The 24,103-nt window shown below is 45.4% G+C and overlaps 1 protein-coding gene across 5 annotated transcripts; it reads left to right on the top strand.

Moving 5' to 3' along the window:
- Window positions 1-156: 156 nt before the first annotated feature.
- Window positions 157-23,135, top strand: GABRR1 (gamma-aminobutyric acid type A receptor subunit rho1). 5 transcript variants are annotated; one of them, XM_042986796.1, is made up of 10 exons: window positions 169-186; window positions 4,237-4,455; window positions 9,575-9,681; window positions 11,361-11,428; window positions 12,434-12,657; window positions 13,470-13,552; window positions 16,224-16,364; window positions 18,496-18,648; window positions 20,303-20,499; window positions 21,410-23,135. In XM_042986796.1, the coding sequence occupies exons 3-10, from the start codon at window positions 9,663-9,665 to the stop codon at window positions 21,701-21,703; spliced, it is 1,179 nt and encodes a 392-aa protein (XP_042842730.1). In that variant the 5' UTR covers window positions 169-186; window positions 4,237-4,455; window positions 9,575-9,662; the 3' UTR covers window positions 21,704-23,135. The 5 variants fall into 5 exon arrangements, with proteins under 5 accessions (XP_042842733.1, XP_042842734.1, XP_042842730.1 ...); XM_042986799.1 differs by lacking the exon at window positions 4,237-4,455 and having other exon boundaries at window positions 157-186; XM_042986800.1 differs by lacking the exons at window positions 169-186; window positions 4,237-4,455 and adding an exon at window positions 159-167.
- The last annotated feature ends 968 nt before the right edge of the window (window positions 23,136-24,103 follow it).

Here is a 24,103-nt window from a genome sequence, read left to right as displayed (position 1 = left end):
CTGAGATTCACACTGAAGTCTGACTGGTGACAAATCTGAGCCCCTTCCCATACTATAAGCTGCCTCACTTCAAACAAGTGATTGTGACTTATAATTACTATGACATCAAGTCCCCTTGTGGGCCTTTACCACTCACTCTTCTAGGCCTGGTCCTGCTCCACTTCCAGGTGAGAGGGCGAGATGTGGGTAAGTGGACAAGTTCACTTAGTCACTTCACTTATCAAAATGCATTGCAGGCTGGCTCCTTGACAAACATACCCTTTATTTGCATGCTTATTTTGGTCTTGGTTTTTTATTTACAAAAAATTTTTTTTTTTTTAATTTTAGAGAGAGAAAGAGAGTGTGAAGTGCAGGGGAGAGGGACAGAGGGAGAGAAGAGAGAATCCTTAAATGGGCTCTACCTCAGCAAGGAGCCTGATGTGGGGCTCGATCCCACAACCCTGGGATCATAACCTGAGCCAAAATCAAGAGTTGGACACTCAACCTACTGAGCCATCCAGGAACCCCTGGTTTTGTTTTTGTAAAAGCGGATATATTTAATTAGTGATGGGAATTCTACTCAAAAGACATTTATTGAGAGCTTTAAGTGTTCAAACGCATGTAGGTACATGGTGGATAGTATATGATCAGTAAACAAAGTTTGCTCATAAAGGGGGTAGCATTGGAAATAGAGACAGATCTCTACAAGGTCAAAAGTGGTATCTAGAAAGTAGCTAAAGAACTATAATAAATGGGAAAAATACAACCTGAGAATTCTGATAAAGAGAATAGGTAGAAAATAAATCAAAGCTTTAAATTAAAAGAAAGCAATCCAGTGTCTTCAAATGGGAAAGCATAGGAAATTTATGTTGGGACGTATGTACAAGATAAAAGAGACGATCTAGGTCAAGATTTTACAAGAGACGCAGGGTGACAAGCATGTTCTTGCTGTGCCCTGTCACTGAGGGTGATAGCAGCCCAGGCCTGTGTGCCAAGGACCTGCCAGGTTGGTGGGAACAGGAGTCCGTCATGGTGGCAAGAAGAAGGCTTGATCAGATGACCTTGAGCTAGGACTCTGAGACAAGATCAGAAGGCAAATGAAATTGGGCTGGTCCACCCACACCAGACACAATCCCTGCTGTCTTTTGGTTCCAGGAAGCTCAGGTCTCCCACAGGTGTGCAGACCTTAGGTGTCCATGAGTATACACATCCTGTATTAGTCAGGGTTGTCCAGAGAAATAGAACCAGTAGGATGCATGTGATATGTATCTGTCTATCTGTATATATGGTATTACATAGATATATTGTGTGATGTACTGAAATATATACGTATGTATGGAGGGAGAGGTGGGGAGGAGGATTTATTCCTTTGAAAGAATTGGCTCATGTGGTTGTGGGGGCTACCGAGTCTGAAACTTACGGGGCAGATAGCAGTCCAGAAATTCAGCGGCAGATGATGTTGCATCTTGAGTCTGAAGACAGTCTGGAGGCAGAATTCCCACTTCCTCAGCGGACTCAGCATTTTCGCTTAAGGCCTTCATCTAATAGGATGAGACCCACCCACACCATGAAGAGCAACCTGCTTTGCTGAAAGTCTGCTGATGTAAATGTTAATCACATGTTTAAAAATACCTCACTGTAACATCCGGGCTTGTATTTAACCAAAAACTGGGTACCATGGCCTAGCAAAGTTGACATATAAAATTACCCATCACACATTCTTAGAGGTTGTGGTTTGAAAAGCAGATTATCGGTTACTTACCCAAAATTCCACTTAATAAGAAATCAAAAGAAATGAGCTATTTATACCTAAGGAAAAATACAGAATACTTATTCACTACGTGGAAAAATGCACAGCCTCTATAGCAATTCAAGAAATGTAATATAAATAACATTATGATAACATCCTTATTAGATAAATAAAAGTTAAATGCACACGGACACACACACTCACATATACCCTGTGCTGGGGGGTCTGCGAGGAAGCCAAAACCATATTTGTGGGGCTCTGCCAGTGGACTGACCCTTTCCACATTGCCATCCACCCATAGGGCTAGAGCTATAAAGTGCCTTTAGTACCATAGGGGTGATGACTTCTGGAACAGACTTGAAAGGTCTCCAAGCTCCCCCATCACCCAATCCCTTATTTCGCAGCAGAGGAAACAGAAACTGATAGCAGAAACGTGTGGTGTTCTGTCAACAGCCAGAAAAGCTGGGGCTTGAGACCGTGTGCTGGCAGGTATCTTCCCTGCTAGGTCAATGCCTCAGAGAGCAATGTGTACAAAATATCATAGCAGGGTTCCTGGGTGGCTCAGTTGGGTAAGCATCTGTCTTCGCCTCCGGTCATGATCTTCCGGGTCGCGGGTTCGAGCTCCATGTAGGGCTCTGTGCTGACGCTTGGAGCTTGGAGCCTGCTTCAGATTCTGTGTCTCCCTCTCTCTCTGCCTCTCCCCTGCTCATGCTCCATCTCTATCTCCCAAAAATAAATAAATGTTTAAAAACTTTTTTTACTTAAAAAAAAAAAAAAACAAAACATATCCTAGCAGCCTTACTCACGGTGGGCACACTGGAAAGCAGCCCCGTGTTCAGTCTCAGGTAAGCAGCAGAGCAAACTTGGCCGGTCTGGCCCATGTCTCCTCCCCAACCTCCCTTCTAGTGCCACACGGACCTCCTTGCTGCTCCTGGGGCACACTGTGCAGCCCCACTTCATGGCCTCTGTCCACTCTTTTCTGGCATCGGGAGGTTGCTTTCTCATCTTCTTCAGGCCTCTGCTTGATTGTCACTTTCAGGGAAATGTTCGCTGGCCATCCATATAAAACAGCCAGCTAAGTGCCCACTCCCAAGCCCTTATCCTACTTACCATCATAGCTCTGAATTTATGTTCCCTTAAGGTAAGGTGGAACCCTGGCTGTGCCCGTGATGATTTCCTTTGAAGTTTTGGCTTGGGCAGGCGCAGTTACAGGCAACCCCGAGAATCCATCACCAAAGCCCCTCAGCTAGATGGGGCAGTGGTGGCAAGACTGGCTCCAAACGATAAGAAGGCTCGGCTTTGGGACTTGGAACTGCCACATAGTCACTCCATGACTTTAGACAAGTCACTTGACATCCTCGAGTCTGTTTCTTCTGTCAAGTGGAGTCAATTATGTCTGTCACCTCAGGGTTATTGTAAGGACTGTGTGAGCCAAACTATGGGAAAGTGCTTCAGATGTTGTAAAGCTCAGGAAACCCCTGAAGACCTTGGGCCCCACCTATGCCATCTTGTCATGGGCACAGATAAGAAGCTCCTGTGCAGACTGTCATTCTACCGGACCCCCTTAGGGCTCGTCTCTGCTTTGAGGACAGTTATGCTACACACATCACCCAGTGGCTTTCCCCGGATATGCCAAATGGAGGCCCCTCCCAGGGAAAGGAGATCAGTTTAGGGTTTAGGATGTCTTGCTCTGTCTGATCTCTCACTAGTTTCATGCCATTGACGTAATGGGACACAGCAACGTTCCTAAGTTGTCTTTGTAATCAAAGTTCTAGCACATGGCCAGGAGACAACCTGGAGCTTAACTTCCACAGTTTTCATGATACCCTTTGTTCTTTGTCACTATCAAGAAGCATTTTCCCATCTTCAGTTTTCTGGCCTCTCTCTTATTTTCCAGATTTTCTCTGCTGCATAATCCTTAAGTTTCCCAAGCTGTAATACATCTGGGTCTGTAGGCTTGCGTTCCATTAAAAAAGCTAGAACAGTAAGTGGTTCTCAATATTGGCAGAGGAGGTTTGAAAGCTACTGATGGCTGGGTCCCACCCCTGGTGTGCAGTGTGGCTTGGGAAGTTTCAAGTTCCTCGGGTGACCCCAAAGTGCATTCATACTGAGATACCCTGAGTTAGATGACCTCATGCCAGCATTTTCACCATGCTGGGCAGCAACTATTTCTTTTCACTGCTCCCTTCCCAATGCGAAGGCCAGTCTCTCTGATGGAGATTGGATTCTATTAGCAGACTCCCAGCCTGACCCTTACCGTTTGTTAACATTGCTGCCTACCCACCAAGCAGTGTATTTCCCTCTGCTGACTCTTCTGGCTCAGAATACTTTAGGGAAAGCTCCTTGTCTTTAGCACCTTTCTTGAGTCTCACCTCGTTTAAGCCTTGGCCTCCTTGGCACATTTCTCGCAGGTCCATTCAACTCTTTAGGATACACCTTTAGGTTTATGTTTCTCCTTTTGTATTTTGTACGTGTTTTTGTGAAATCTGATTTCTTCACACTGCCAGGAGCTGGGGCTACAGAGATGTACGAGAGAGATCCCACCCTGATATAGCTCACGGTGAAGTGCGTGAAGTGGTCAGAAGGCCCCTGGCCACACAGGCTGGTGCACATTCTAATAAGGCATGTGAAGAAGAGAAGTGTTGATTTGGGCGGGAAGGATGGAAACCTAGGAATTCTTCCAGGAAGAGGTAACACTTGATCTGGGAACACGAGGCATTGTCTAGGTAAGGAGTATGAAGAGTGGAGGCAAGGAACTTCCAGACAGATGGGACAGCAGGAGCAAAGGCATAGAGGTGTAACCAGCAGCTGTGGGAGACAGAAGTGGGGGGAGCTGAGGCAGAGAAAGAGCCTTTATGTATACATGGCTATTACACATGCCACGAAAACAAGAGTGTTTCCATTAGCTAGTTGAAAAGATTCCTTCCTTGTCAAAATTAAGTTCTCTATCTTCTCAGAGGTGACCTCATCAGCAAAGTGAAGTATAACTTATCAGGTGCTCTGCTCTTAGCCAAATGAGGGAGACGTCCAGCAGACCCCTTGCTCATCATGGGTTCCCAACCCTGCTCTACCTAACCTCTGAGAGAGTTCTGAGATGTGCTTTGGGAAAACACCATCCACACACAAGCTGACTAGGAACTATAAGAAGGAAATGTCAGGATGTACCATAGGTCAGAACTTTTCATTCTTTCCAAAAGGATAGGATGAACATGGGTGTTCAAAAAATGTACAGCCCAAAACTTTACTGCCCCCAAAGCTGTTTCAAATGTTATCCTATATCATCATAACTTGGGACATGTCTGTGCTTTCTCCATAACTTCCCAGAGGCCCATTCAATAAATGTGTGGGCATCGATTTTGTGCTGAGTCCATGCTAGCACTTATGTGAGGGAAAGATAAGCTTAGACCTTTTACATCTAACCCAAATTCCAGGCAATCAGAGCCAAATCTTCCAACAAGACACTGTACTGACCTTACTTCCAACCCTTGGAGCCAGACCCTCTGGATTTGACTCCTGGATCCATCACTTTAGCAAGTTACTCAGACCCTCTGTGTCTTAGTTTCCTCATGTATAAAATGGGAATAATGATAAAGCCTACCTCAAGGTTATGAGGACTAACCCTAGATAATACATGTAATGTAAGTTAGCATAGTACCTGACAGATAGTAAGTACTCAAGCACTGTTGGTTATTCCTATTATTTTCTGTGTGTCATACTTCGTTTCAAGATTAATAATCAGGGGTGCCTGGCTGGCTCAGTCAGTAGAGTGTGTGACTGTTGAGCTGGAGGTTGTGAATTCAAGCCCCACATTGGATGTGGAGCCTACTTTTAAAAAAATGAATAATCATACTTCTGGCTGGTAAAAAGATGCCAATGCCATGTAGAAGATTTCATGATATATTGCAACTTGAGTTTAAAAGCAAGTTACAGTATCTCCTCTTTTTCTCTCTTTCTCCTTTCAAAGGATGAGGGTATATACAGATGGCAAAGATTATTTCTTTCTTTTATTTATTTATTATTCATTTTTGAGAAAAAGAGAGAGTGTAAGCAGTGGAAGGGCAGAGAGAGAGGGAGAGTTTCAAGCAGGTTCCACACTGTCGACACAGAACCCAATGTGGGGCTTGAACTCATGAAACTGTGGGATCATGACCTGACCATGACCTCTCGAAATCAGGAGTCCAATGCTTAACTGACGAGCCACCCAGGCACGCTGGCAAAGATTATTTTTGAATGGTTTTTATTTTCTCCTTTATTTTATAATTTTTAAAACATGGGCACATAAGGGCAAAAATGTTATTTAAAAATATTAAACATCAATGAAAAAGACTTTAAGAATCCTGTTTATCAGTCTTTTCTAGGCTAGAATCTAGGCTTCACGATGGGAAAGGCAGTGGCGTCTCAGAGCCCAGTTCTGTTTCAGGCTGGCCCAAAGCCAAAGAAAGAACTGGGTCGAGCTCAATTTCCATTCTGAGCCCTTCTTTCAGTTCCTCCTGTTTCCCTTTTCAGATGCCCATCTAGGGGGCCATTTCCTTCCTTCAATTAACATGCGCTGAGAGCCCACAGGAACCCAGCACTGTACAAGGTACTAAAGATAAGACTCTGCCTTTGGTGGCCTGTGGTCTCAGCCTGTCCCTGCCGACCATCAGTTGTGATGGCCTGTAGCCCAAGGAGCAGCCCTCCGTCCAATCTTAGCTTTTCCCTATGCCTGGGACCCACTCTTGGGACCCACTGCTGCCGAGCTCCTGCCTCTGTTCCACTTTGCTACAGATGACATAATCTCTATGCATCAGCCCGGTGTGTGTGCATCATTCGAGTCCTGGCAGAAAACAGCAGTACACTCAAAAGGGCTTAAACAATAATTGAACAAAGGGACTACTCGCAGAGCTGTGGCCAAGGTTCAGGGAACCAACCAGGACTAGGAACAGAAGGAAGCCATGACTACCCACAGGCCTGGAGGGGAAATAGTATTATTGGAAATTATTGAAGATACTGTGATTATCTGTAATTACAGAGCAACACAGACATTGCTAGTCCCTGGCATTGAAGCAGGAAGAGATTGAGGAACAAATGCCCTGCTCTGTCATCTCCTGCCAGTGCCCATGTGGCTGAATCCACAAGCCAGACAGCAAGGAGGCCCAAGTGATACAGTCCACCTGGCAATGTGTTACTCTCTGTAGTAACGGTTTCGTGGTAGATTCAAGTAAAGAGTGGCATCAATTTCTGATCTGCCCAAGGGGGAGAGGTTTACCTTCTGGTAAACCGAAGGGGGAGAGGTTTTTAAGTCAGATCTCCTCAGACCAGTCTAAGTAATTAATCCTCCAAATCCCTGCTCCTGTAAGTACTGGGAAAATGCTCAGCAAAAGGCTAAATCAATGCAGTGAAGCGTCATAGTTTTGTTTTTTTCGTTCATATTTTATTCTGACAATATTGGCAGTAGATCTGAAGGGTGAGGAGTACTTTGTTGATTTGAGTACCTAAACTGTCTCTAGCATGCCTTTGTTTTTAATGTTCGTCGTACACAAAGACAGAAGCACACAAAGATGCCAGCAGACAAGGCAAGCACGGCCATCAACACATACATACCATTCTAAAGATGTCTCTTCCTCACACGTCACCTGTGGTGATTTTCAGCAGCAGTCCCCACCCCTGGTCCATTTGCTGGAGGCAGAAGGTGGGGGACCAGAGGAAAGGAGAACTGGAAAGGAAAAATGGCGGGGCTCCTGGCTTCAGCTGGGTGAGAGAGAGGATGAGGGAGGCAACAGGGACCAGCTTTCCTCCTCTCGAAGTCCCTAGCTTCTTCCTCCCTTACATCCGTAAGCAGCGTAGCTTGGTCCTGGTTCACTAGTTCAAATTCTTTCCCCGACATGCTTCCTTTGCTGTGAGCACATTAATTCCCTTACTTTGGAAGGAAACTTCCTTACCAGCTCAGTAACGACAGTGACTTCTTCCATTTGTGTACCTTTTAGAGTTTGAAGAGTACTTGCATGCACATTACCTCATTTATTCCTCACACCCCTTGTCAGGTCACAGAGTTTTACCTTCTATCAGTTAAGGGAACTGAGTCTCAGGAAACAAGGCGCCTAAAGGTACCACGCAGACAGCGTCAGAGTGAAGGTCAGAGCCCTGGTTTTCTGTCTCCCCGCCACATTTTTTTCTCCCCACAATGATGAAGGTTTCTTTAGGAAAGAAGATGGCAAAGGACTTAAAGGTGGACATAGTTAAAAAGGAGGAAACCATATATATTGAGAATAAAATGAGCCAGGGCAGTGGCTCTTAAAGTGTTGTCTCCAGATCAGGGACATCAGGGGCATCCGGGAGCTTCTTAGAGGTGCAAATTCTTGAGCCTCAGCCCAGACGTACTGAATCAGAAACATCAGAAGAAAAGGGAGTTTCAGGAACCTAGGTTTGAAGAGGCCCTCCAAGAGATACTGATGCATGCCACAGTTTGGGAACCACCGCATCCAGGGGAAAGGTGTGTGTGATGGCACCCTGAAGAGAACACATGACTGGTGTTACCCTAAGGAGGAGCAGGGAAGGTAGTCAGTTATTTCTGTGGATTCCAGAGATGGTGTTGATGGCTGGATGAAGACCATTCAAGGCCATTGAAGCATTGCCTATAATAGCAGAAAACTAGAAACAATTCAAATATCTACCAATTGAGGACGGTCATGTGAATTACAGTGCATCCATGTAGTGGATGCTATGTAGTACAAAACAGAACAAGAGGCTTGGGATAATTAGATATGGAAAAAAATCCAAAGAATAGTTAAATAAAGAAAAAAAGAAAAAGTAGGAGAGTTTATATGTTAACTTTGGGTTTTAAAAAGGGGAGAACTGGGGCGCCTGGGTGGCTCAGTCGGTTAAGCGGCCGACTTCGGCTCAGGTCACGATCTCACAGTCCGTGAGTTTGAGCCCTGCGTTGGGCTCTGTGCTGACAGCTCAGAGCCTGGAGCCTGTTTCAGATTCTGTGTCTCCCTCTCTCTGACCCTCCCCGTTCATGCTCTGTCTCTCTCTGTCTCAAAAATAAATAAACGTTAAAAAAAATTTTTTTAAAGAAAAAAAATAAAAAGGGGAGAACTAAGGACATATATTTGTATTTACTTGTACCTACAAGAAACCTTGCAAAGAAGTAATCATTCAGAGAGATACCTGGGGATGGGAGAAATGTGGTAGAGGCAGAGATGGGAGGGAAACTTTTCACTGCATTTCCGTTTCTAAAATTGTCCAACCCCGTAAATACGTTACCTATTTAGAAAACATAAAAATAAATAAAAATGGCCCTAGGTGTAATCCAGCAGCAGAACAAGAAGCTGCCTCTGATGGAATAAGGATGGTGGACATTTCCAAGGGCAAATCCATGCTCTTTCCACAGAATGGGCCAACAGAGGTCAAGGGTACCAAGCTCTACCCACACCCACTTCCTCTCCCCTCTAGCTCAAACCCTCCCGGAATGGCCATGGTGCTTTGGAGGGGGATAGACTTCCTAGTAAGGCCAGGACCAGCAGTTATCAGCATTAGCTACACATTAAAATCATCTGGGAAGCTTTTAAGAATACTAATTGCCAGGCCCCATTCCCAGAGCACCCAAATCCAAAATTCTGAGGTGGGGCCTGAGCATGGGTGTTTTTAAAGCTCCTCAGTTATGATTCTAAACTACTGTCTTGGACCTTCTGGGTCAGTTCATTTCTCTAGAAAGCTGGAGAGAGGGAAAGAAGACATCCAATAGCTTAAAAGAAGAAATCATACATCCCATCGAACCTGTCAGGATCACATCTGAATGAAAGAAATTTTTTTTATCTGCTTTGATTGGAATATGTGCTCAACCCATTTCTCCCCTCTTGGCAGTCCAATTCTGAAACGAAGTCCCGATATCACCAAGTCGCCACTGACAAAATCAGAGCAGCTTCTGAGGATAGACGACCACGATTTCAGCATGAGGCCTGGCTTTGGAGGTATGAGCCACAACTCGCCGTGGTTGTCTTCTCTTTTCGGGTCTGTTCACCTATGCCTGGGTATAAACCAAAGCAAGGGACCACCCAGCTTTGCTCTCCCCTGGTCAGGGGAGAACATCTCTGTCGTGCTTGGTGGCCAAGATGGAACCCACAGTGTCTTCTGAGCATCACCCCTGCCCAGCCCCACCGTGGGCCCTGCTAAACACATTCTCAGAAGGTGCCTGTTGGCCGATGGCGAGGGTAGGCTAGCTGAGCAGTCCTCAGACCACTACTCCTGATAAGGAAGGCTTGGGATCAGTGAGGCCAGCAGCTGGCTGCGGGAAGGACAAGGGGAAGATGGGGCCGCTACATCCCAAAGCTGCCTCCTGAAAATACTCTGAAACCACAACCTTGGACTAAATTCATTCTCATCTGGGAGCTGGCAGATGGAACAAGGGGTGTGTATCTGAGGGCAGAGTGTGGTCTGCTGGATTTAATTAAATGAAAATAGCTTGAGAAAATAATGATCTAGAGCAGAGGGATGTCATGGCACTTTGAAGCTTAGCCTGCAGCTGCCAGATTTCAGCCTGCTCAGTGTCAAATAGGGTTTTCATCTACATGGGTTTCTTCCTGCAATAAAAAATTTATTTTAGAAACAGTCCTCATGTTTTTATTTCTTCTAGCCACCTCGACCCAAAGAATAAACAGATTCTAGAAGAGAGTCTTTATCTAATCTGTAACCTGCTGCTGTTAGATCTAAACCTACCTCAATCCATGGTAATCTGAGTCTGCTCCATGCCTGCCCCCCATGCCTGAAAGCAGGGAGGAAAGGGGCAGCAATCTACTTCTCCTTCTCTTTATGGATAGTAAGATTTCATGGCTTAGAAATGCCAAAGGCCACCCTATTGCATCATGTTGCCCTTGGAAGCTACCCCATCCTGTGTCAAAGGTACAGATGTGTGGGCTTGGCCAATGACCTGAATGTGGCTTTGGTTCTGGGTTCCTATTAACCAGGTAGAGCCTTTCTCATGGCAAGACAGAGACACTGGCTTCTGTGACACAAGAGGCTGCAAAATCAGGAGGCAAATATAAAAAATAAAGTGGATAACCCCATGCTAAGGAATAACTCCTTAGATTAGACTCAGCTTTGAGCTAGGTCTTCATTGTATCTTTAGATAAGTATGTGCAACCAAAGAAGAAAGCTTTATATTAACCTCATCACCTCAGAATCACCTGATTCTGAGTGAGATAAAGAAAACTTTAAAAAAAAAAATTTACTTATTTTTGAGAGAGAGAGAGAGAAAGCGAGCACAAGTGGGGGAGGGGGAGAGAATGAGGGAGAGGGAGAGAGAATCCCAAGCAGGCTCTGCACTGTCAGCATAGAACCCAATATGGGGTTCAGACTCATAAACCACAAGATCATGACTCTAGCTGAAGTTAGACACTTAACCAACTGAGCCACCCATATGCCCCAAAACTTCTTTTTTTTAAACCTTTGTTGGAATATTCCAGGGAGGCAGCCTATGATCCAACCCTTTGATTTCTGGCTTCATTTGAGCTTGAAATGTGGGGACACCAAACCTTCAATCTGACAGGAAACTGAGGAAACTGGGGCTCCAGGGGGGAAATGCTCCTATGCCTGTCTTTTCTATAGTGAAAATTCAAATAGAATAAATGCTTTTGCCATGCCCCATTTGCAGGTCCGGCCATTCCTGTGGGTGTGGATGTGCAGGTGGAGAGCTTGGACAGCATCTCAGAGGTCGACATGGTAAAGTGCTTCTTTTTCTAGGGCTGCAGCAGGTGGATTCACACAGGGCCTATGCTGGGCCAGGAGGTCCACACACTCGAATTCACTGGGTCTCACAACTCTCTGGCTACGGGAATGCCCACACTCATTTTATAGGTGGCTCAGGAAGGTTAACACACTTGCCAAAAACCACCCAATTGCAATGAAGCAGAGCCCGGTGACAAAGCCAATCTCCCTCCCGTGCCTTTTGCCGTCGGGATGGTTCTCTGGGCAAAGGCTCTCAAACATAAACCGTAGGGTCCGCGGTTGTAGCTGCCAGATATCCTACAACTGTAGATCCTATATCTGGCTGCGGAAATGCAGATGACTTGCTGAAAAGTGTCCCTTTTTTTCCTTTTTAATGAGTTTAGGTGGAAAAATGGAATGTTCTACAACTCCTCGACTTATAGGACTTTTTACAGCCTTCGCTTAGTTTGGGTTCTCCAAAAAGCAGACTTGAGAGAAGCATTCTAGCACAAGTTGAGAGGTGATCCCAGGAAAATCGAGAAGAGAGTGGGGGAAGGTGAGATGAGGGTGGGGAGGAAGCACATAGACCTGAGCCTCAAGCCAGTTACTACTAGGAATCTCAGTCCCACTGGGGGTACTCCAGGAGTCAACAGAGAACACGCCTCACGGTTATCCCAGCTGAGGGGCCAAGGAGCTGGGGTGCTTAACTGGTCCCGCCCAGCCCCCCACTCACTCCAGTATGTTGAGGGTCACAAGCGCTGACAGTAGCACCTTGTCAGTGTGGAGGCACTTGGCAGGGGATGGGGTGGGTCTCAGGGACACGGGTTCTGCTAGCGGTCTCTCGCCGTGTCCCTCCCCTGCAGTCCCCCTCCTACTGTAGCAAACCCCGGGGACTGGAAGCAAGACCTCTACTCTGCTGTTGCATTCTCAGCTGCTGACGGCTCCATGGGGTGCACAGTGTCCTGCTGACACCCAGTGGGTTCAGTGTGTGGGGTTCTCCTCTCTGCCCTTCCCCTCCAGGACTTCACGATGACCCTCTACCTGAGGCACTACTGGAAGGACGAAAGGCTGTCCTTCCCGAGCACCAACAACCTCAGCATGACGTTTGACGGCCGTCTGGTGAAGAAGATCTGGGTCCCCGACATGTTTTTCGTGCACTCCAAGCGCTCCTTCATCCACGACACCACCACGGACAATGTCATGTTGCGGGTCCAGCCCGATGGGAAAGTGCTCTACAGTCTCCGGTAAGGTCCTCCCAGCCCTCAGGCTGTGCCTCTTCCTGTAGGTCCTTTTACACCTGAAGCCTGGGCAGAAAGGCAACTCATTTGACCACTCACACCTGCAGTTTTGCTTTTTTGGCTTTGAATAGCTAGCTGCTACTTCTTTTTTTAGAAAATGTTTTTTTCTATTTATTTTGAGAGAGAGAGAGAGAGAGAGCACGCAAGCAGGGCAGGGGCAGAGAGAGAGAGAGAGAGAGAGAGAGAGAGAATCCCAAGCAGGCTCCGTGTTGTCAGGGCAGAGCCCGATGCGAGGCTTGAACCCATGAACTGTGAGATCATGACCTGAGCCCAAATCAAGAGTCAGATGCTTAACTGAATGAGCCACCCAGGTGCCCCTCATTAATATTATTCCTGATACATTGTATACAAATATTGAATATTGATAAAATCGACAAATGAACAGAAAAAATGGAATTTATCAACAAGAGAACAATATATGCTCCTATGATTTCTTTTAGGAAACAATATCACATGAATTTTTATTTCACAGGTTTATATTGATAGAGGTCATTGCTTTGTTAATATGCTTCAATGTGATAGAATTTACAGAGATAGACACCCTGTTTGCCTCACCCTGACGCTGGAGTTAAACATAAAAACCGGAGTACTCCAATGACTTTATTATACGCAGGCTACTTACCTAAGTCTTGACACCTTGCTTATCAATTATAAGGAGGAAGTTACATGGGAAGGAAACAGAGGCCTTTTCTGTTTGATCATTTTGCACTTGTATTTTGCAGCCTCTGAAAATTTGGATTTTGTCTTTTGGCTTGCAGGGTAACAGTGACTGCAATGTGCAACATGGACTTCAGCCGATTTCCCCTGGACACGCAAACGTGCTCACTTGAAATTGAAAGCTGTGAGTAGACTGTCCTGGACATTGCATACAAACCGCGAGTAATCGCAAACACCGAGAACTGTCAGTAGCACGAACAGCATGTGCTCCTCCTTCCTGGCTGTGCTTTTCAAGTGATTTTTCAATTATTTATGTATCTTTTTAAAAGTTTATTTGTTTATTGTATGTGTGTGTGTGTGTGTGTGAGAGAGAGAGAGAGAGAGAGAGAGAGGAAATGTGAGTGGGGGTGGGGCAGAGAGAGAAGGAGAGAGAATCCCAAGCAGGCTCCTCACTGTCAGTGCAGAGCCCGACTCAGGGCTTAATCTCACGAATTGTGAGATCAGGACCTGAGCCAAAATCGAGAGTCAGGTGCCCAACTGACTGAGCCACCCACATGCCCCTCAAATGACTTTTTAAGATATTAAACCTAAGTCCAGAGTCGTTTTGAAAATCAGGCATAAGTTTGAAACTAAAACCTTCTGTTCCCATAATGGTTTTAAACTTGGTTCTGTGGAACCTGAGCTGGGGACGGCGGTAGAGGGCTCAGCAAATGTGGATCTCCTTCTGTAGCTGTTTCTACACACCGTCCATCCAGAGAGCTCATTTTTGACCTGTTTAATTGTTCCTCTGAATGAGATTTCTGTGGAAGAAAAGATTTCTTGACAAAAACAAGTTTGGCAACAATTGTCGGAGGGAACTGCCCAGGCGAGCGCACGTCGTGCTTGAGACTCTCAGGCACAACTGAGGGGCATCGGGACACTTGCACACAAATCCTGGACAGGTTCAAAGCCAGGCTCCAGGAAGCGCAAGGCTGAGGCAGCATCAAGGACTAACCGCTTGTATCTCCAGCTCTCTACACGACTGCTCTGTTTTTCAGTCTTTGCCCAAACGCTTCCTCTGGTGGGTGCAGTCTGGACTCCCCCATAACTCCAGCTGGTCTGCTCCAACCGAGCACATGCCCATGGCCCTTCCTGGCTGGTGGCCAAGCCCTAGTGAGGAATCTCTTTGGCCCAGGACACCTTTGTAAGCCTACCTGCACTGTGGCAATGGTTCAGGGGTGGCCTGGCTCCAGTCATCTAGGGCTGAGGAGGGCAGGGATGTTGACCCCCCACATAGCAGGGGCCAGATAGACAGCTCCATAGGGCACTGAATGTGGGAAAAGGGAATAATAAATCCTAGGACCAAGGAAATCACTACCGACTGCACAGTGATTTGCTACCTGCTGTCATGTAATCTTCACCAGATCCTGTGAGAAGGTTACTATTATCTCTGTTACGGGTAGGAGGGGTGTAACTTGCCTGAGGACATAGTGCTAAGATGGACTAAACTCACTGACTCCAGAACCTTCTTTTCTCTACCACACCCAGGCGGCTCCGTCAGGAATGTAGCTTTTTCCAGGTTGCATCAGTCAGGGTACCACAGAGAAGCAGAATATCAGAGATACATAGTAAGAGATATTTAGTGTCAAGGAATTGGCTTACAGGAGCCTGGGGGTTGGCTTGGCAAGTCTGACATGTGCAGGACAAGCTGTCAGGAAGGGTGGCTGGGAACCCTCGGGTGGGACCTGATCCTGCCCATGGAGGCAGGAAGGGCAGAATTTCTTCTTCTTGGGGAAACCTCAGGTCTGATCTTAAGGCTTTTCCGTTGATTGGATCAGGCCAACTCAGATTATCCTGGATCATCTCCTTTACTTAAAGTGAACTGGTGGTAGGTGTCACATCCACAAAGCATCTTCCGAGCAACACCTAGATTCGTGTTTGATTGAATAACGGTACTGTAGCCTAGCCAAGTGGAGGGGATACATGACACCAACTATCACGCAGGTCAAGGGTAAGAAATAGAAGAAAATAGAGGAATGAAATAGGGCGTCAGGGAACTCCGGCAAGAACGGTCTAACACATGAGCAGACTGGACCGGCAACTGTGAGGTTTTACCTCAGCTCTGTCCAGGCCGCAGGTAGGTTTGTTCAACCGGAGTAAGATGTGGGCTCACCTAAAGTGGGATCACCAGAGGGAGTGATCCTTATGGAGAATCACTTGGATTTTCCCCTGGGTAGGAAGAGCAAGAGGAGGCCTGCAGAAAAGGGACTTGTGTCCTGCTGCCATCACTTTGTGGCTCCTTTCCTGCTAGAATGCACCCCTTATTACCTGAGAGTATTGCAATAGGTTTGCCATCAATGGATGCATTCCTACACTTTGAAAGGAGAAAAGAAAGGGCTAAATTAGCCTGGGCTTGTAAGGCTGAACCATATGCGATACTGCAGCCATTTATCCATTTCTGATCTACAAGCATAGCAACTTCATTTTTTCTTTTAATGTTGGTCTGAGAGACAGAAAGAGAGAGAGAGGAGGGGAGCCGAAGTCTGATGCTTAACCTCCTGAGCCATCCAGGCGCCCCACAACTTGATTTGTTTTAACTTAATAAATGGCAGGCTGAATTGTGAAGTGAGCACTTTTGCAGGCATTATGAGCATTTAGGCTTGAGAGCTTTGCTCTGATGACTTCTGGAAGACTGGGGAGAATTAATGTGGATTTTGTTTTGCTTTGTTTAGACTGTGGTTTGTTTATTCAGACTCTCTTACTACAATCCCAGTTGTCCGTGTGGGAGGTCTGGAGCTGCTTCCACGGAGCCCCACAGGCAGGCCTGTCCTCCCACGGCCGCCGGCCGTGCCTGATGCTGTCTCCCATCCTTTCAGATGCCTATACAGAGGATGACCTCATGCTGTACTGGAAAAAAGGCAACGACTCCTTGAAGACAGATGAGCGGATCTCACTCTCACAGTTCCTCATCCAAGAATTCCACACCACCACTAAGCTGGCCTTCTACAGCAGCACAGGTAGGGGTGGGGGTGGGGGGCAGGGAGTGGGGGGCTTGGTTGTCAAGCGAGCAGAGCTTGTGTGCTTGGATTTGAAGCCAAAGGTGGAAATCCCTAAATCAGGATGGCAAACACTGGGGAAGGTGATTTTCAGATACCACCAAAGCATTGGAAGTGACAACCTAGGAAATATTAGTAAAGACTCAGAAGCTATGGGAGGAGGTTTGTTTGAGCCAATTACTTTGCCAGTTTAGCAGCTGGCATCTCACCCCTGATAGGATCTCCAGGGCCCCTTCCTTTATAGGCAACAAACAGTTCAATTTTAGGTCTGTTGATTTCCATTCTCTCTGCTCCATTCAACCAATTCTCTCTCTCTCTCTTTTTTTCCGCCTCATCCCCACCCCCCAAACAGTCCTCTCTTAACCATACTGCTTGCATAGGTCCTCCTTAAGACCTTGTGAGCCTCAGTGCTCAGGTCGGGGTGGCCTCGTCCCCTCTGGTTGCCTGAGGGCTTGCTCTGTGGTCTTCCTCTGGGCAGCTGAGGGGAACAGCTTTCTCCAACCCTTGTCTCTGTCTTGACTAATCATCTTTCAGGATGATCTTGTTCAAGTCTTTATGAAGCTTCTATTGCCAAAAACATCGCATGACTGAACAAAGAAGTGCAACCTTTTAAGTCTTTATAATCTGCAACAGAGACACTGTTTTATTTCCAACACATGGCAATGCAGCACATCTCATCTTCTGTATACATCACTCAGGAGTCTTGATTTTTCAGGGGATCTCCACTTCACCTTAGCATTCTAACATTTCCTCTTGTCTTAGTCTGTTCGGGCTGCTATAACAAAATACCATAGACTGGGTGGCTTCTAAACAACAGAGATTGGGGTGCCTGGGTGGCTCAGTCGGTTAAGTGGCCGACTTCAGCTCAGGTCATGATCTCGCTGTCTGTGAGTTCGAGCCCCGCGTTGGGCTCTGTGCTGACAGCTCAGAGCCTGGAGCCTGTTTCAGATTCTGTGTCTCCCTCTCTCTCTGACCCTCCCCCGTTCATGCTCTGTCTCTCCCTGTCTCAAAAATAAAAATAAAACAAACAAACAAACAAACAAAAAACATTAAACAACAGAGATTTACTTCTCACAGTTCTAGAGGCTGGGAAGTCCAAGATCAAGATGCTGGCGGATTCAGTGTCTGATGTCTATAAACTTCCTAGTTTATAGACAGCCACCTTCTCCCTGTGTCCTCACATGGGGGAAGGCACAAGGGAATGATCTGGGGTATCTTTTATAAGGGCACTAATCCCACTAATGATGTAATCACCTCCAAAGGCCCCACCTCCAAATACCATCACACAGAGGATTAGGTTTCAACATATAAATCTGGCGGGGACCCATTCAGTCTATAGCACCTCTACCTCTACATTGTTTTACAATGATCACTATTGCATTATAATTGTCTAGGATACCAAGTTTTCAAGTTAATGTCGCCAAGTCTCCATTTTATTTTCAGTCCTCATCGTCTCCCATTTATCCTGCCTTCTCCTTTTCCTTCCTCTTTCTCCTGTTCGTTAGAACTCCTGCATTCATATTTTTTCCTTGTAGAGAACACGAGGGGAGAGCTAAAGCTCAGCTGAGCCTGTGACCTTTCACTGTTCTGAAATGTAATGTTATGGTTAGCTGGATATTTTAACTTTGAAACATTTTCCTCTATAAAGAAATCCAAAGGGGCTTGTTTAAATAAATGTTTCCCAAGCTTTATTGTGCGTATAAATCATGTGGGGAGTATTGTTGAAAAGAGATTTGGATTCAATAGATCTGGTGTGGGGCTGAGAGTCTGCATTTCCAAGTAATCAAGTGACAGTGACTTTGCTGGGCTCTGTCCCAAAGGATGAGTAATAAGCCTTAAATGGCCATCTCAAGGGGCTCCATTTATGTAGAAGACAGAGGCCAAGGATTTCTTGAGAGGGACTCACCCATGCGGTTCAGGTTATCATATAATCACTCTATTCCATGTTTTTTTTTCTCCCTCCCAATTTATAAAGGCATGGCAAGGTTCCAGGGAAGTGTCTAAGGTGTTTATGATTCCCCAGATAAAATGTGTTGTGTGAAGTTGCTGAGTGGCTATGGTGTGTGCTATCTTTTCCTCCTGTGTCCCCCAGGCTGGTACAACCGTCTGTACATTAACTTCACGTTGCGCCGCCACATCTTCTTCTTCTTGCTCCAAACTTACTTTCCTGCCACCCTCATGGTCATGCTGTCCTGGGTGTCCTTCTGGATCGACCGCAGAGCTGTGCCCGCCAGAGTCCCTTTAGGTAAGGAACATCTCAGGTGCACGTTCCAGGCATCTGAAAATACAAGCCATTTCTTCCAGATAAAAACAATTCATTTCAAATTGATTGTAAACCCATTAGCATTGTAACTTGGAAAAACCGGGTTATTGATTCACAAGTAAAATGCCATTCTTAAGAACCTATGTGGCAAAAGAACTGTTTCCAGGTCCCCACATGTACTAATGTAAATAACCCACCTTCAGTCTTCTTAGAACCATGTTCTGGGGTCAGTGGTCCCGGTGTGTGGGTGCTTTCTCTGCCCACCTGCATAAGAAATCATGTTCTTTAACAGGGCTTCTCAAAAGGTGGCCCAAGGGATCTTTGCAACGGAATCCCTGGGGGGATCTGTTAACAGTGAAGAATCCTGGGGCACCTGGGTGACTCAGTCTGTTAAATGTCCGACTTCGGCTCAGGTCATGACCTCACAGTCGGTGGGTTTGAGTCCCCGCGTTATCGTAGCGCCCTGTGCTGACAGCTCAGAGCCTGGAGCCTGCTTCGGTTTCTGTGTCTCCCTTTCTCTCTGCCCCTCCTCCACTTGCACTCGCTCTCTCTCTCAAAAATAAATAAACATTTAAAAAAATTTTTAAGAACAAAACAAACAATGAAGAATCCTGGGTCCCTTCCACGTGTATAACATCAGAATCTCTGAGAAAGGACTAGGAACCTACATTTTGAACAGTCTCCTGGTAATTCTTATACATACTCAGGTCTGAAAATCCCTATTGTATAAGCTTTTCATGGATAGGTACTTGCTATCAACTCTCTTCCCCACTTTTAAATATTTCACCCACTCAGTCACACACACCCCCATTGTTCAGATGATTCAGAGGCTTCAAGGGAGAGGGTGCCCCCCCCTCAGATTTTAGTGACACTGAATTGGAGTTGGCCCTTAAGGTGACCCCAGTCCCCTGTGATTTGGTGTTTGCCAAGCAAACATTCTGAGCTTAATTTGAAATCCCAGGCAAATACCATTGACAAATGCCCTGTCCTTTAACAGTTGTTCTATCGCTTGAATAGCTACTGTGCTAAATAAACAAACATTCTAGTTTTCAAAGTCTAATCCCCATTAAATGAGGTTAACATCATTCTTGGCAAAATTGACCTCTGAGTCTTCAGGTCAACATTGCTGAACAGGCAGCCGGGTCCAGCACGGGGTTGGGTGCCATAATTGCCCTGATGGCTGATTATATGGGCCCAGGACTGCAAGACCAGCAACAAGGACACAAATACTAAAATATACCTTGTGCTCTTGTTTCCCTTTTGGAGAAAGAGTTACAAGAAACACATATATACCTGCTCATATATATAAACTCTGTTTTAAACAATTGAATGGAAATTCACATCTTACTGCCCAAATATCTGGGGCGGGCACTCTACAGAAGGACAAAGTGATACGTTTGCTCTAATGAATATGTTTGTATATGGAGTGAGGAAAGGGTGAGCAGGGGGCGGTGGAGGAGTAAGAGAAGCTTCATAAACACTACATCTTGAAAGATGAGTAGGGGCCAGGGACAGAGAGGCAGGGATGGAGATATTCTAGGCCCAAGGAGCAGAAAGGACAAAGAACAGAGGCATGAAGCCACCCAGTGTGTTTGGTGAAAGACAAACACGGACTTTTTTCTCGCTCTGTGTGCAGGTATCACCACCGTGCTGACCATGTCCACCATCATCACGGGCGTGAACGCCTCCATGCCCCGCGTGTCCTACATCAAGGCGGTGGACATCTACCTCTGGGTCAGCTTTGTGTTCGTGTTCCTCTCGGTGCTGGAGTACGCAGCCGTCAACTACCTGACCACGGTGCAGGAGCGGAAGGAGCGGAAGCTCCGGGAGAAGGTGACCTTACCATGAGTAAAGAAAGTGCTCAGGGATAGAGTCTAGTCCGGCTACAGACTGTGAGAAGGTCAGACCTTCTCTGTAGAAGTGGGTAGTGACATCCCATCCTCAACCTTCTCCACCGGTTGGTGTGGAGATCAAACAAAATAATATGTTAACACAGTGCTAATTTTACCCTGGGCTACATATTTCAGTCATTCAAAAATTTATTTAGCACCTACCATACACCAGGAGCTAAGCCAAGTTAACTAAGACATAGGCCCTTTAATCTTGGTGGTGTTCAGTGTTTAGTGCTAAAAATCGATGACAATTCAATACTGTGAAACAATTATTTGTGAACACAGAGGTGTGATAAAAAACCCTCCAGGGAGGTACATCCTCCATTCTGGGAACTTTCATATGTGATCTTGTGCATCTCCCGTCATTTTCCCGATCATCTTCCCTCTCGCCTGGCTTTCCTTTCTTCCCCCTGTCCGCGGTCCCATGGTTATCTCCTCCAGAAAACCAGAACTAAATAAGAGTGAAGTTTCTCCACAATGCTACACCTTTCAATCCCCACCTCATCACATCACACACACATAACGTTACCAGAAAACATTTTTATCAGGGCTTACATCCATTTATGATCTCATGGAGAACAGGGCAATTATCTGATCATGAACATTCTCATCGGTCTCTGATGCAACGTGATGTTTCCTAAGAGTTGCTTTGTAGACTTCAAACAAAAACGGATACCTGCTCTTTTAGAACGACTACAGTGTCACCACCATTATTTTCCCACGCCCTGCCCCTAACTGGGAATAAAAGAAACTAGAAACGGCAACCCCGTCCACTATTGCAGTTTCTTGTGAAGGGCTTCCGAGAGATGAAGCTGAGCTGGCATCCCAGTGTGTGTTTGCTGTGTTCGCAGCTTCCCTGCACCTGTGGAATACCCCAGCCACGCGGGGTCATGCTGGATGGCAGCTACAGCGACGGGGAGGTTAACGACCTGGGCAACTACACGCCGGAGAATGGAGAGAAGCCGGACAAGATGATGGTGCAGCTGACCTTGGCCTCAGAGAGGAGCTCCCCCCAGAGGAAAAGTCCGAGAAGCAGCTATGTGAGCATGAGGATCGACACACATGCCATTGATAAATACTCCAGGATAATTTTTCCAGCAGCATATATTTTATTCAATTTAATATACTGGTCTATTTTCTCATAAACGCCTGTAACTCTATACATTTCACATTCTTCTGTATGTACCACAGAAATACCTGTATGATGAGAGTAATTTAAGGTTATGATGAAATTAAAGTTCCCACTATCCACTCTTCTCCAGCTTTCCAAAACGACATTGACAACACACTTACTGGTTTAATCTGCACTTAATAACCATCTATTGTGTCCACAGAATTATATACAGTGCTGCAGGAATTGGACACCTGTAGCAACTGGGGATAGTTGTTACCGGGATTCCCTGGAAAAGCACACTGCCAGCATTGTGGGCACCCTGTAGTTCAACCTCTTTTAGAGCCTAGGTGCTTATTCACATGAATGATGCCCTTTATGTGCACGTCACTATATTCTCTGGGACTAGGTGGAATTGGGAAGCACCTAAAGATCACTTGCATGGAACATACATGCACCTAAATCCCTGCTTTGGCCAAAATTGATGCTTCACTTTATAGCCTATTACCTATTTTTCAATATTTATTGAAATGCATGTTTATTTTAATGCAAGGCAATAATAGTATTTCTATTTTTGTTTGTGTCTCATGGTTCATGAGGTTTCACCTCTCTGAAGCAAAGCTCTTTAGATTGATACAATGGCTTCTGATTTGGCGGGGAATTTCTCTGGTAGGGAAATTTTAAAGAAGAGGGTCTATGCATGCATTTTGTCAGTTCTGTCATAGAAATAACTAGCCTAGAAAATTTCTGTTAAGTGTTCCTGTTTCATAATCACTGCTTCGTGTATCTCCACCTTGGAGCATGTCCCAGTTCAAAGTGAAGTCCTTTCTCAGTAGTGTGATATCTTCACTGAGGAACTCGGGAATAGACAGATTTTTTTCTACATAAACATTTCAAGAAAATGCATAATTTGAGACAACCTGTAACTCATTAGGATGAGAAATGCCCACATAGATTCTGAAGAAAAAAAGAACACCAGAAAGAAAAAGAAATGGGAAGACATCACTGGACATCTCCATTTGACCTCAATGAATACCAGCATTTTCTATGAACCAGTAAACAATGGCCACCTCTTGCCAGAGCATGGGATAAAGGAGAGGGTTCTAATTTGATGTATTATTTAAACAAGTAAGTTACTCAGACTAGGTATCTACAGGATCAGCACCCACCAAACTTATCTGAACAGCATTTGTTTAAAATTCACTTTAATAAAGTAAATTCTATACACAATAATGTCATTTTATTTCCAAAATTAATTGGACTGAGCATCCATACTACATATTTCTTCATATTAGAGCTATACTTCATTCTAATCTGAAAATGAAACCATATTTGCACAAATTCTACTTACAAGGTAATCTTCCATTTCCCCCAATGAAAACTCACGAAAACAAAGGTTTTTTTTGGCAAACTCAAGATACTTAAAGGGATATAAACGAAATAGCTAAACATTAGCTTTTAGTATTTAAAAATTTTTTGGGGTGGGCGCCTGGATGGCTCAGTCAGTTAAGTGTCTTGACTCTTGATTTCAGCTCAGGTCATGATCTCATGGTGATGAGATTCAGCCCTGCATCTGGTTCTGTGCTGAGCGTGGAACCTTCTTGGGATTCTCTTCCTCTCTTTCTCCCTGCTCCCCCTCTCATGCTCGGTCTCTCTCAAAATAAATAAACATTAAAAAAAAATTTAAACATTGTTTTTTTCATGCTTATTTTCTGAAACAATTTCAATCAAACTCTTCACAAATATCTTTGTCACTCACTTCTTCCTCATGACCAGGGCCACTCTGAGTCATCTGGCAAGGTTTCCAGGCCACATGATCTGATTTTCCACTTACTTTGCTTGGGAAACTCATATATGATGCTGTATTAGCTGCTCGGGCCACCACAACAGGTGGCTTAAACAACAAAAATTTATTCTCTTAGTTCTAGAGGCTGGAAGTCCAAAATCAAGGTGTTGGAGGGTTGGAGGGTTGAAGTCTCCCTCTTTGGCTTGCAGATGGCGACTTCTTGCTGTGTCCTAGCATGGCCTTTTTCTATGAGCTCATGCACACTGGTGCCCTGATGTCCCTTCTTTCCTTTTCTTTTTTTTCTTTTCTCTTTTCTTTTTGTTTCTTTTTCTTTTCCTTCCTTCCTTCCTCTTTCTTTTTCTTTCTTTTCTTTCTCTTTCTTTCTTTCTTTCTTCTTTTAATTTTAGAGAGAGCATGAGATGGGGAGAGGGAAAGAAAGAGAGAGAATCCCAAGCAGACTCCACACTCAGTGAAGAGTCCAACGCAGGGCTCAATCCCATGACCCTAGGATCATGGGCTGAGCCAAAATCAAGAGTCAGATGCTCAACTGACTGAACCACCCAGACACCCCCCTGACATCTCTAAGAGTAGCATTAACACTGGGGAAAAACCACTGGAGCAAGAAAACAGGTTCGGGCAACAAATATA

This window comes from Panthera tigris, chromosome B2 (assembly GCF_018350195.1).
Source record: "Panthera tigris isolate Pti1 chromosome B2, P.tigris_Pti1_mat1.1, whole genome shotgun sequence".
NCBI lineage: Eukaryota > Metazoa > Chordata > Mammalia > Carnivora > Felidae > Panthera > Panthera tigris.
Note: the sequence above shows the minus strand (reverse complement) of the source record. Positions and strands in the feature narration are given on the sequence as shown.